Source organism: Rattus norvegicus, chromosome 1 (genome assembly GCF_021556685.1).
Source record: "Rattus norvegicus strain SHRSP/BbbUtx chromosome 1, alternate assembly SHRSP_T2T, whole genome shotgun sequence".
NCBI classification, from domain to species: Eukaryota; Metazoa; Chordata; class Mammalia; order Rodentia; family Muridae; genus Rattus; species Rattus norvegicus.
In genome coordinates this window covers 150,762,758-150,775,762 of record NC_141534.1, presented here as the reverse complement: position 1 = coordinate 150,775,762, position 13,005 = coordinate 150,762,758, and the positions used below count along the sequence as shown (strand labels likewise).

The window sequence follows — 13,005 nt, the reverse complement described above, 5'->3', positions numbered from 1 at the left end:
TTTGCCTTATATCCCTCTTTCTAGGAGGTATCTGGGTGGTTAGGTCTCTGAGATAAATTACTCTGGGTGCTAAGAAAGCATAGGGAAGAACCGATGGTGTCCTGTGAGAGTCCTGTCTAGGTCCTTAGTTTCTATGATCTTTGCAGGTATGCAGAAAAGCAAAATGGGGTGGCGGGTGAAGGTAGGCAGAATGGGGTATATGGATGAATCAGTGCCTGGGTCACAGAAACATTTGGGGTGGGGAGTGGATCCTCAAGGAACCTAGCTGCATTGGAAGTCCTAAGCAATCACATGGGTGCCACCATTTGATTCGTCACATGGCTATTACCATCTTATTCTTGGCTGATCACACAGATGTCCTCTACCAATGGTGGGGACAGTTCCACAATAACATGCTCTTTCGCCTCTAAAGGATATGAGTGCCCATAGGATCCATGCATCTCACAGACTAGGTATGGACCAGTCTTGGCAGCTACCTCCCAAGATAAGTCCCAGTTGACAGTTATGCCAATACATGATCTTGTTTGCCTCTGTATAAATTCTGCTACTATCCTATAAGGCCTGAATTATTTTGGTTGGGAATTGGGATAGCATGCTTTCTTCAGCCAGCATGTATGGTTTCTAAACCAGTGAGGGTCATGACCTACAAGTTGTCTTGATTAGTGGAATTCAAGCTTTACCTCCATTTTATTTCTTAATTTAAAGAGCGCTTGAATTAGGTTAGCAGAGATGTGGCAGGAAACAGAAGAGCGTGTAAAATAAGAGTGAGTGACATGAGACATATAATTGCATAGGACAGATCCTGTACATGGACACAAAATTGCATGCACAGAAGAAAGTTGTAGGTAAAACACAATAGTAAATATCATGTTCTCAACTGAAGGTCAGGGAGTGCATACCTTATCAACTGTAGCTGTCAGACACACCAGAAGAGGGCATCAGATTCCATTACAGATGGTTTGGAGCCACCATGTGGTTGCTGGGAATTGAACTCAGGACCTCTGGATCAGTCAGTGTTCTTAACTGCTGAGCCATCTCACCAGCCCCCCCCCCTTATTTTTTAAACCACAATTTCTAATTTTCACCCAGAATACCAAAAATGTCACCTGGATCTTACATTTCATTTTCCTTGATTTTCAGTCCTCGGTATTATATGCTGCTGGTGGAGCAAAAGTCCCTGAGAGACCTGGGAGGGAGAGGGAAATATCCCCAGCATGTATCTGAGTTGCTATTTTGGTATCACATGAAGAAAACTAGGAGGGAGAAGGATGCCCTATTTCCACATGAGGATTGCATGGGCTGAGACCAGGGGCTCTATGAGACTCTGTGGTGGCAAACATTGGAGTTCCCCAGAAACCATGTTGTTCAAATCCATCAGCCTTTATGTGGCAGCTACATTCAGTTAGAAAAGCAACTTCCTGGAACCCTTGAGATCATACACTCAACTGAGAGCATGGTACACGTGGTCCAAGGCAATGTTGGTGTTCTCTATTTGGGTGAGGGGTCTGTATGGCCAATTCTGCTAGGCTAGTTAGTTTATGCCTCTCCTGCTTTCAATCCATGGTCTCTCCGGCTCAGGGAATGACAGTCATGATACAAAGGGTAATCCTGACAACAGAGAGAAAGGGGAGTTGAACTTAGTGCCATTTACATTTAGCCATGTGACCACTGGCCACAGACACACAGGGAAACAATCTAAAAGATAAAGACATTTACATTTGCCGTTCAGCCTGGCCCTTAGCCCCAAGGGAACGAGCCTGGAGAGGCAGGAAGAAGAGACTTATTTATTGTATGAAGGCAGAGTACCAAAGGGCAAAATGGAAAGAGAAGAGAAGCTTGAGGTAAAATCTTCTCAAAAGCAATCCAGCCAGAGGGTCAGCCCTGGGGGGCCTAGTCACCTGAAGGAATTTATCTGAATCCTGGAATGGTCACCTGTCTTGAATCCAAAGGAGTAGTTTTAAAGTTTGTCTGTGGTCACCACATGTCACTTTTGTAGGCCCTCAGTCTCCTTTATACAATTATTTAAAATCTGACTCAGAAGGAAGCTTGATTGATAGTAATTTTATTCAAATTTCAGAAGAGAAAAAAAACAGCAGAGCTGGCAAAGTATTACTCCTCACATCTCTCAAGAGGAGGGAGGTGGAGAAGAAAGATAGTCTTGTCTTTTGGTTAATGTCAACAATGGAGGTCGGCAAGCAGGCCCATAAGAGAAACAGTGAAAACGTTCAGGGTATCAGCTTAACCACATTTAGATGTTTGGATGGCATTCAAAGAAGAAAGGACAAATCACACTTCTTAAGTTAGAACTCAGAAAATCAAGCAGGCTTAACCATAAAGACCTGTAAGCAACAGCATCAGGAGGGGCTTCTAGAGTGTAATTACCTTATCTCATTGAGGGGATAATAGTTCTTCCCATCTCCTTAGCTATGTCCCCAGAAGAATCCACTTTCCTGAGGGCTGATCTGCTGGCCAGGTGATTGACAGGCCTAATTGGTGCCACGTCCAACATGGCTGTATCTGGAAAGATGACTAGAACGATGACAAAAATGAAGAAAGGACAGACAGAGACACATACAGGAAAGCTGGGATCCAGTGACCTGCGTTCACTCTGCTAGAGCACACCTACTATATAACCCAGAACTTCTACTTGCTTATTCTCTATAGCACGAGGGAGAGGTTAGCTAGTCTTGGTTGGTCTCTGAACCTACTGGCACAAGCAGAAACTGAGGGCAGTTCAATATCTCAAAGTTGGGCAATGAACAATGGATTTAGAGCTTAGACAAAACAAGTTAGTACTGTCAGGTAGTGTACAACTTGAATCCCCAAATTTGTTAATCTCTCTGTCTCAATCTGGTCATTGGTGTATAATGTTTCTTATAAAAACGCAGGAAGCAAAACCCACAGCTTGCTCAGAAAGGCTAGTTTAAGACTCTAAAGTGTGCGGGCATTCCCTCCTTCCCGTTCTTCTCCATGGCTGGTATATGGCCTGGATTGCACGGCAGCGTGCTTCCAGAGACAGTGGCTTGGCAGGCACCAGCATGTCCATGTCTTGAATTTAGCATCTGCTTTTCAATTTTCGGCTGAGGCAGCACCAGCAACTCGGTCATAATGACACAAGAACAGACAGGCGAAAACAAATCAAGTCAGGCCATGACAGAAGACACCATTGCGCCCCAGGCGAGCCCCTTTTGGAAAGCACAGGAAATTTTCCTCCCCCAAATGCTCCACCCAGTCCAGATGGAGTGGAGGCTGGAGGAAAACGGAATGCATCATTCCCAAAACATCTGAAGCTTCTTCCACTGATAAGTAGAATGCAAAGATAGAGGGGGAAGGCAGACACAAGCGCCCTCTTCCTCCTTTCCTAGTCCTGCTCCAAATCTCAGCCATGGGCGCTTTTAACCTACAAATTTTGAAGAATTTTAGACATGCCTGACTGTATTAATCAATGTTGAAAGGTGAACACCCTGCCAAAGGAGCCGGGAAAAGTTTGTGGTCCTTGTCTTATCCTCACTGTAGGTTAGTTAGGAAGCAGCTGACTCTATCAAGGCACATCCACTTTACCCAGCAGGATTTCTCAGCATTTACTCTGTTGACAGGTTGATCTAATCCCCACTGGGTTGGGATGTCTGTTTACTACGATGTTTATCAGTCTCCCTGTGTGTTTATCCGCTTGTCTCCTGCTGTTTGTGAGAATGAGAAGAGCCAGCAGTTCCCTTCACCAAGAACCATTAAGCTAAACCCAACTGCGCTGAACAGTCTGATTGGACTGTTAGAGCATAGGAGTCTTAGAGCAACTTCCGCCCTCCGCCACCTCCCAGGAAGGTGATGGTGAGCAAGAATGAAGTCTAGCGTTAAACTTTAGCTAGAAAGATGGATGATGTCGGCTTTGCCTCAGTCCCTTAGGACCAGAGACTGCACTAGGGTCTACAAGTTTTGAGCTGCTCCAGATAGGAGATACAGTGCAGTTATCCCAGACACTTGGCCCAGCAGGAGCTGATCCATCAATACAGGGCTGCAGCAGCCTGGGTCTTACTCTGGAAGCTTGGAAATGGACGGTAATATGTTTGAAACCCAGCTCATGGCTTTTAATTGCACATTTAGCTTTTGGAACAATGACCTAGCAAAGATGCTAGGGACCACTGGGCTATTCCAGAAAGGAGTTTTATGTGTACTTTGGGAACAGGCCACATAGAGCCCCTGCAGACCATCTGCAGGTTGTTTGGGTTTAGGCCAAAGACCCACAATTCTCCCTCAGACAGGAGCAGTCCTGTTGAAGGTCATGTTCACTTTGTAGTTTTAAAAGTTACTAGTCCAGTTCTAGAAAATCAAAAGTTCCCTCAGTGGCCCCTGAAGTCTCCCTTCTATGGCTAGCACCATCCTTCAGGTTATCCCTCACACTCTTTTCCTCTAGGAAGACTCAGGTGTAGGTGGGATCCTGCTCTCCATGCCCCCATGGTAACCAACCGTGTTTCCCTCAGAGACCTCTGAACTCTGTTCCTTCCTTGGCAGACCGAGTCGGTCTCCATTCATTCAATGTCTTAGACCTAAGTGCTATTTATCGAATTAGTGAAGGCTTCCATGTCCGGGGTATCTAAGTTCAACCTCCAGGTTTATGTGAAAAAGGAATAGGGCAAATCTGTTGATATCCCTGAGCCTTCAGTTTCCTTATCTAAAGAATATGAGTAGCCGACTCATCTCTTAGATTTGGAAGTGAATTGAAACAATGTACCCAAGACGAGCTTAATGTGTAGCATGCAGTTGTCCTTGCTTCAAAGTACTGTCATTTCCATCCTTTGGTAGATTTGGCCATTCTCCAAAACAGCACAATTAATTGATTTTTCCTGTTGCAAATGTTTAAAAGGGTTTACTGTCGGGGCTGGGGATTTAGCTCAGTGGTAGAGCCCTTGCCTAGGAAGCGCAAGGCCCTGGGTTCGGTCCCCAGCTCCGGAAAAAAAAAGGGTTTACTGTCTCAGAAGGTAATTTTTTTATTTTCAAATATATTACCTGTAATTATAAGAACCATGTACTCGGGTATGAATAAAGAGCCAGTCTTCTCCAGTCCTCTCTTGCTGCTCTTCTCTCTACCTCTGACTATCCCTGAGGTACAACTGAGAAAACTTCACCATGCATCACTGTGTGTAACCTGGAGGTTTCAGATGCAAATGACTACCACAGCATGGTCACACTCTTCCATCTCACTCCCCTCCCCATCTCTTCCTCCCTTCCCCTTGTCTGTCCCCTTCCCTCCCTCCTTTTCTCTTCCTTCCTCCTGCCTCCTTTTCTCCCTCATCCCTCCTTCCTGTGTCCTCCCTCCCTCCTCACCACCTTTAAGAACTTACTGACGCCATCTTAGGTCTATATTAAAGCTGCCTGGCACGGCTGAGATAGGACACAGCCTTAGCTACTCCACTTCAGGGCCAGTATAATATGACGGGCACCATCTAAGAGAGGGTGCAGGTGTGGCAGGCCAACTGAGAGAAGACTAAACTGAGGCTAGATCCTAGGATCACACTTCCTTAGGACCGTGAGTTAACCAAGAAAATGCAAGAGAAGGGCCTGCCAGGGGCACACAGTGGCAGAGCCAGTGAGATGACCCAGTGGGGAGAAGGCCAGGCCTGGTGACCCGAGTTTGATCATTCCCAGAACTCACAGTGGAAGGTGAGCACTGACTCCCAAGAGTTACCTACTGTCCTGCATCTGCACACAGACCTACAGGCCCTTGCTAATAAATTTTATTTTCATAAAAAGGAAAGAGGGCAAGGGCATGAGGAAAAGGAGGTGATGGAATGTGGCTGCCAAGTATCGACTAGTGAACAGGATGAGAGGGTAGTGTTACCAAGACATGAAGGGAAGCAGATAGAAGCCACACCCGAGGAACCTCTGGCTATCTGTAAGCAGTGTCACTCTCCCAGAAGGGCGGGGACAGAGCCCAATGGATCTGGGTGGCAGTGGAAGTCAGAACACAGCAGGAACAGTGAGCTTAAAGGAAGGAAGTCACTGTAACAAGACATGGCGTCAAGGGAGCAGAGACTCAGCCAGAGCCTGTGGAGAACTCAGTGAGGGAGAGATGGGAAGTGAAAGGGTGGCTTTGGCTGCAGACTGAGCGGGCAGGGAGGCGGTTGTTCTAAGTGTGAAGAGTAACAAGTGAGCCTCTCTTCTGTACTTTACATGCTCACAACACACATGCATAAAGACACACACATGCCCGTGCTCTGCACACACTCAATAACCTCTTAGCTAAGTCCCCAAAGTAGAATAGGCAACGTTCTCATTCCTCCTATTTTCTGTTTTGAGGCCACCATGAGCAGCCACAGGAACACAGAAGGATTGGCGCACCAGTCACCTGACAGGCTCATTCTAAAAAATCAAAACAACAAAACAAACTATTCTTTCTGGCCACCCACTCACACTTCACAGGGCTTCCTCCAGTCTTCCCCACTCAGTTTATTCTGTCAGGAAGAGAGGAGGCCTGTTTGGGTGGCACGTGCCTTGCAGGAGTGTAGAGCCCTTGAGTGGCACTATAATGGGAGAGATGACAGAATATGACAGCCACGTCCCCAGTCTTAGGTTCCCAGAACCACATGATGATTTTTTTAAGTGTCCTGTCCGTTGGGTGTTTCAGCTGAGAGTGGACAGAGTGGAGGGCAATTCCAGGGCCGGCCCTCAGAGGTCTGGTCCCAGTGGCAGAGCCAGCATCACGGACAGCAGAGCGGTGAGCAGCACTCCCACCAGCAGCCTGGCCAGACTGAAGTGTTCCAGGTAAATCCAGCGAGCAGCGCCTTCTCGTAGGTGTAGGTACCTGCGCCTTCTCTGCTTCCTTATGCCCCTTTCTGCACCTCTGCCTGCCCTGCCCGGTAGCCAGCAAGAGATCCTCCCAGCCTGCGATATGGGGAGCCCACAAATGGATGGAAGGTCCTGTCCTGCCTAGCTAAACCCTTCAGGTACACAGGAGAGGCCCAGGGACCTTAGGCCTTTCAGCTGCACTCACACAGGAGAGGCTGCATCCTGAATCATACCAACGTCTAGGAGGGCTGTATGGAACCAAAGACAGTAGGAGAGTTCACCCTGGGGCAGGGTCCATGCCCCTCTAAGAGCTAGAGACCCTTGGGGGCTGGAGAGATGGCTCAGAGATTAAGAGCACTAACTGCTCTTCCAGAGGTCTTGAGTTCAAATCTCAGCAACCTCATGGTGGCTCACAACCATCTGTAATAAGATCTGATGCCCTCTTCTGGGGTCTCTGAAGACAGTGACAGTGTACTCATATATAATAAATCTTTAAAAAGATTTTAAAAAAAAGAGCTAGAGGCCCTCAGGACTCACCATGGACAGTATGCACAGCCTCCAAGCTGCAGGTTCCTAGGACCTTTATTTTCTCAGCCTGTCTCCTCTCCACTATGGCAATCAAAGGAGGGACTCCCATCCCCAGACCTTTAGCCCACACATCTGGGCCAGGGCTCAACTCTCTAGACTGAGGATCTAGGCTACTTCCAGACCTCTAGTACTACAGACTTGCCTTACTTGCCCAATCTTACTGTGCTGGTGACAAGGGCATGACCTTGCCTAGATGTAGCACTCAGCCTCCCAGGTTTTCCTGGAACATTGTAAGTGCAGGTATGAGCCCATTGACTCCCCTCAGCTAGAGGTGGGCCTGCCCACCCAGCCTTTTAGCAGCAGTCCAGGCTTTTCTGGAGGACCCCAGAGTGCTGTCAGCCCTGTAGAACAAAGCACACACACACCCTCACACACCTCTCCTAGGTCAAATGTTACTCTCACAGATCCATGTCAAGAGCTAGGTATCCCTCAGGGGTCCATCTGGCTATATTCCCTCCCTACTACAAGGAAGTGCCTTTCCCAGCCCTCCCTATGCTTCCCTCCCTCCTTCCACTGTAAAGACCAGCTCCTACCCTTGTCCATGACATAGGGAGGCCCTAAAAGGCATTATTTCCTAACACTGTGTCTTCGAGCTCACCGTGATAAAAAGGCCTCTTGGTCAAATAACTTTGTGAAACACCAATTAAAGCAAGTTGTTCAGTTTCTTTCTTGAAGCCTTTACTATGCCGGTGAGTCACGGCTTTCCAGGTGGTAGGGAAGCATGCCTTTATCCCCAAGCACATTCGTCCACAGAATTCTCTCCCCACCGTGGTCCCATGGGCTGGGAAGTGGACAAAGCACATTGGGACTTCTGCCCTACGGAATTGGAACCTCCCCAATATTTTCAGAGCAACAAGTAGTCTAAAGTCTAGCAGAAGAGGACTAGACCCACTAGGAAGTAACGGGCCTTCCACTCTGGGATAGCATCACCCCAACAGGCCACTGTGCCCCGGCCACACAGGGTCAGGCTCCTGTTCGGTTGGCAGTGACATGGCTGTCCAGTTTTAATTACTGTTGTAGGTTCTGCTTGCCCAGCTGGGTTCTTTCCACCCCTGGGCCTGGTTGAGCTTCAGAAAAGGTTTGTTATGGTGTCGTTTACCTTCAGCATGACACTCCCCAGGAGAGCAGTTCCCAGTGGGGTCAGGTATTGACGCCCCGAGGAGCTGCCCTGTACAAGGAGCTGTACAAAGGAACACCTGCTCACTAGAGAGATGGTCAAGGAGATCGATCAGTCAGTGGCAGGCTGGACTCCGGGACAAGGGCAGGCTCTGGGTGAGTTAACTGACCCCTGGGACTTTCTGTTCTTCTCTCCAGGACATGCTACCCATGCCGGGCGACCCGACGCAGGGGACTGGCAACTATAACATCGAGGACTTTGCTGACCTGGGCATGTTCCCTCCATTTTCTGAGTAGCTTCAGGCAAAGCCAGGCTTCTACTGCCCAGGCGCTATTATCATACCATAGATGCCCATGTTCAAAGAGTGCCCCCTCACCCAGCTTGCCCTGCTGCAGAACCCCCGGAAATCTCCCTTATTCCCCATCCTCCCCGGACATGGCATCTCCTGGCTCTAATCCACAGCGCTGGCTTCTTGGATTTGGGTCTTTGTATTTATTGTACTTTATCTGTGTGCTCGGAAGGGGCCTCCAGGGTCTTAAATCCCATTGTGAATAATCTATTAATGGACAGTTTGCACCCATCAAGTGTTGACTTGGCATCCACAATGGCTGGCAGCACCAGCAGGTCTGCCCGGTGCAGAAGCTGGGTTTCTTTCTGCTTTTTCCGCAGCTGCTGCCTGGAGACTTCGTGTCAGAGTGAGAGGCAATAACCTCTACATTCTGTGCTGGAGCCCAGAGAACAGGATGTAAGTCTCCCACTCTCACCCATCCTTGATGGCCTGGGACCAGGTGTGCTTTAAACAGTGAGAGTCAAAGTTGTGGCTTGGTAGATGTACTGTGGTGTGTCAGTGTGTGTGGCCAGTGAGAGTGAGAAGCAGTTCCCATTCAGCTGCAGCATTTCAAAGGAGAGCATGAATGCAACCCACGGGGCTGACTCCCCAGAAGTCAGCCCTGGGGAGCTGCTCGCTTTGTAAATCAGTTCTTTGGTCCCCTGCCCTTTTACAGACATCCTCCACTTCTAGCCCTTCCTCTTTGTGACCTGTGAGAGCACTCACCCTTCTCCTACTAGGCCTGAGGGACAGTGTGCTGAATCCATGAAGGTCAATGCATTTTCCCTGCTCTGCAGACAGCCGAGCTGCTTTCTGCCCAGCGCCTTCGGGAAGTCAGACCTGTACAGGGTTAGGATACCTCTCCTCTAAGTGTGCCTGATACCTTCTGCTCAGTAACCTGGAAAGAAGATGGGGCCACCCTTTGGGTGGAGAAGGGTTCCCTGGGCCACCCCGGCCTCTGTCTTCATCAGGCAGGAGAAGTAAGAGTATCTCAGGGGACATAGCCAGGCCTATGAGGCCAGGGACTCTGCTCTGACCATGCTTCTACAAAGACCTGAATTCCTCAGTGGTCTTAAGGTAGAACTATGAGCTAACTTCTAAACAGTGGTTCTCAGCCTGTGGGCTGTGTTGGGGGTGTCAGACAACCATTTCACAGGGGTCGTATATCAGGTCTCCTGCATATTTGAATATTTACATAATGATATATAACAGTAAAGATTTACACTTATGAAATAGCAATGAAAATGATTTTATGGTTGAGGGTCACCACTACATGAGGAACTATATTAAAGGGTCACAGAGTTAAGAAGGTTGAGAGCCATTGTTCTAGAAGCTTCTGCCTGGCTTATCTCTGACATCAGAGTCCCTGTGTCAGCCAGATTTTAAAGAGGTTCAGATTCCACCCATTCCACCCTGCCCTTCCCACACTCCATGTGCTTCTGTGAGTTTGCCTCCCTTCACTTAATCAACCCTCACCTCAGGTACCTCACATCAGTATCAGCCCACTGGTGTCCAAATGTGAGAGAAACTACAGAACTACCTTAAGCAGGCCCTGGGGTCCTCCAGAGTCCCTTCATGAACCCCTTGTTAGAACTATGGCGGTGCATGCTCTCAGAACAGACGTGCCTTGCTGCCTGGCTCCCGGGGAGCTGGGGTACAAGAGGCTCCAGGATGCACAGGGGCAGGAGGAGCATGGAGATTAAGGGCCTAGGAGAACACCGCCCATTCAGAAGCCCAGCTCTGCCTGGCATCGAGGGACACCAGTGTTTTCACAGGACTCATGGCAAACTTAACTTGGCTCAGCACACTGCCCTTGGCAGCAGCCCGCCCTAAGGGACCCCGTTCCTGACAAACTCTGGCCCCAGAGATCCTCAAGAAGCTTTGAGTGCTTCCATGGAGAGTAGTAACACAGTCTGAGCTTCATCGCAGCCTCAGAACCCCCAGCAGTCTCCTATGTGTGCTGCCTGATTTGGCTCCTGTCCCCAGCAGCCTGGAGCTGGCCTCGGGTGGTGAGCAAAAGTTACAAAAGGGGGAAAGGGCCCAAAGCTAGCTTCAGGAGCAAAGAATGCCTTCCAGTGATGAAAGTAGCCATGACCTTTAGCTTGTGAGTTAAGAAGTGTGGGAGCTATGGGTTTTGTTTTATTGCCTTTGGTGGGAAGTGGGGGGCTTTTCTTGGGTGTAACATGGGCTGTCACACTGCCTTGGGTTCAGGGCACAAAGGTCTGCAGAAAAAAAGAAGAACAGAATTCTTGCTTGCAATCATTTCATATCCTCTCTCTGTAAAGAAGTCTAGGGTATAGTCACCTCAGCCCTTGGTCCTGAGGAGCAGAGGGGGGCGTTCTTGGGCAACCACAAACCAGACAATAGCAAGCACTGATAAAAGGCTCCTGCTTGCCCCGTCCCCAGTCTTATCTAGGAAGGTCCACAGCTAGAAGGTGGGAACTTAGGCTGGCTTGAGTTCTGCATCTTTTCTATACCTCCTCTGCTTCTATATTGTGATTCTCAAAAGCCACATGTGGAGGAGGTGGGGGAGAATCCCATCCCACAAGGACTTCTCACACCCAAGTGTTTTTGAAACACACGGGAGTCAGAATCAAAGCTGTTATCCTGCAAAAGATGTCCCCTCATATGTCCCCTGCAGAGAAGCCAATATGCTGGCCCTTCAGTTAATATCCATCCAGCTTCCCGCCCTGGTGGGGTCTTAGCTGGCTAGAGAGGGACAGGGGATGTTGGCTTCCTACAGTTCTGTACTTCATCATTCCCTGCTGAAGTCCAAGTGGCTCCTTTTCGGCTAAGCAAGCAGGAGAGGGACATGTAAGGACCACCTGAGTCATTGGCAAGGGCACAGGAGCTCCAGAAGAATGGGCCAGAGACTGCCAGGCCAGCCAAGGATGGTTCTAGAACCCTGCCTTGATGTCATTCCTGTTTGTTTCGTTGTGGTTTCAGGGAGGGAGTGAGCCAGCATGAACATCCACATTCATCACGCTCAGCTCAGCCTCTTGTGTCATAAAGTGACTAATGTGGATAGTAGTATTTGGGTTGGCGACTTAATCCACTGAGGAGCTCACACTCCCCTGTCATTAGGAGGACAGTGAGGCCCCAGGTTAGCCCACTGGCAAGCATCCAGGCTCCCTTCAGCTCCGAGCTACAGATCTGGCAGGTCTGTCATCTCATGTAGCACAGTCCAGCCAATGAGCAGTAGCCACTCCCAGTGTGAGCTCCCCTGATCCTGACATCTATGGCCTGTCTCACAAGCAAAAACAAGTCATTTGCTAATCACCAACAGAAAGACAAAATTAAAACCCTCTTTGTATGTGGCCATGGGTTGCTATGTCCTAACTTGCCAATCCATCCTCCCCTCCCCTCCCAAGCTGATGTTCACCTGAAGTGCCACCACTGGAGAGACTGAAGCAGGAAGGGTCATGAGCTCAGGAGTTCAAGACCTACCTGGGCAAGATAATGAAACTAATCTTAAAAACAAATCTATAGCTGAGTGACTTGGCCACATTTCATGTGCTGAGGAGCCACCAGCTCCCTGGCAGCCAGTCTCCTCCATTGCCTAGAATCTGGGACAGCTTTAAAGAGGTAGCTCACAAGGGCACGGGCACATTTCCACATGTGACATGCCCTGTCTTGTGCCCTAAGCTGGGTTGGTTCAAGTAGCCTGCAAATCCTTGTGGGTACTGGCTATAGCAAAATGGAGCTTTTTCACAGGTCATCCAGGGCCCAACAGTTTGCTTTGTCTAACTGTTTCCTTAAAACTTCACAAGCAGGCTTCCAAGAACAACAAGCACTTACTCATCTCTCTCTTAGCCTTTCTTATGGATGTGAACCGTGCCGTGGGTAAATCATTTGTATTTCTTGAATGTTCTGTATGACTAACAGGTATTAAGTCACTGGTTATATGTATAACTAATGTAACTGCCTTTTAAATTTTCATTACAATAAAAAATGACTTTGCTCTGAACAGTGAGTGCCTTGGACTAGCTTGGTAATTGATCAACTTGAAAGGAACCTACCCCTGGGAAACTGGGATAAGCCACACTGTACCTCCATCCACTCAAGGATATGCAGTACGGGCATGCTAGAGAGCCACCTGTTGTGAGTGTTAACTACTTAGGACAGAAAGGGAAACTAATGATTCTTGAGATTTGATGTAAGGCAAGGCTCTCTAGAAACTTCTCTGGAC

The 13,005-nt window shown here is 48.6% G+C and overlaps 1 protein-coding gene across 9 annotated transcripts in view; it reads left to right on the top strand.

Annotated features, from left to right (window-relative positions):
• Window positions 1–12,789, top strand: part of Arnt2 (aryl hydrocarbon receptor nuclear translocator 2) — a 161,807-nt gene extending 149,018 nt beyond the window's left edge. For 5 of the 9 annotated variants that reach the window (XM_087629815.1, XM_087629871.1, XM_087629958.1 and 2 more), the window contains exons 18-19: window positions 6,623–6,759; window positions 8,686–12,783. In XM_087629815.1, coding sequence (XP_087485941.1) covers window positions 6,623–6,759; window positions 8,686–8,784 — 236 coding nt within the window. In that variant the 3' untranslated portion in view covers window positions 8,785–12,783. 9 annotated transcript variants of the gene reach the window in all.
• Window positions 12,790–13,005: the final 216 nt, after the last annotated feature.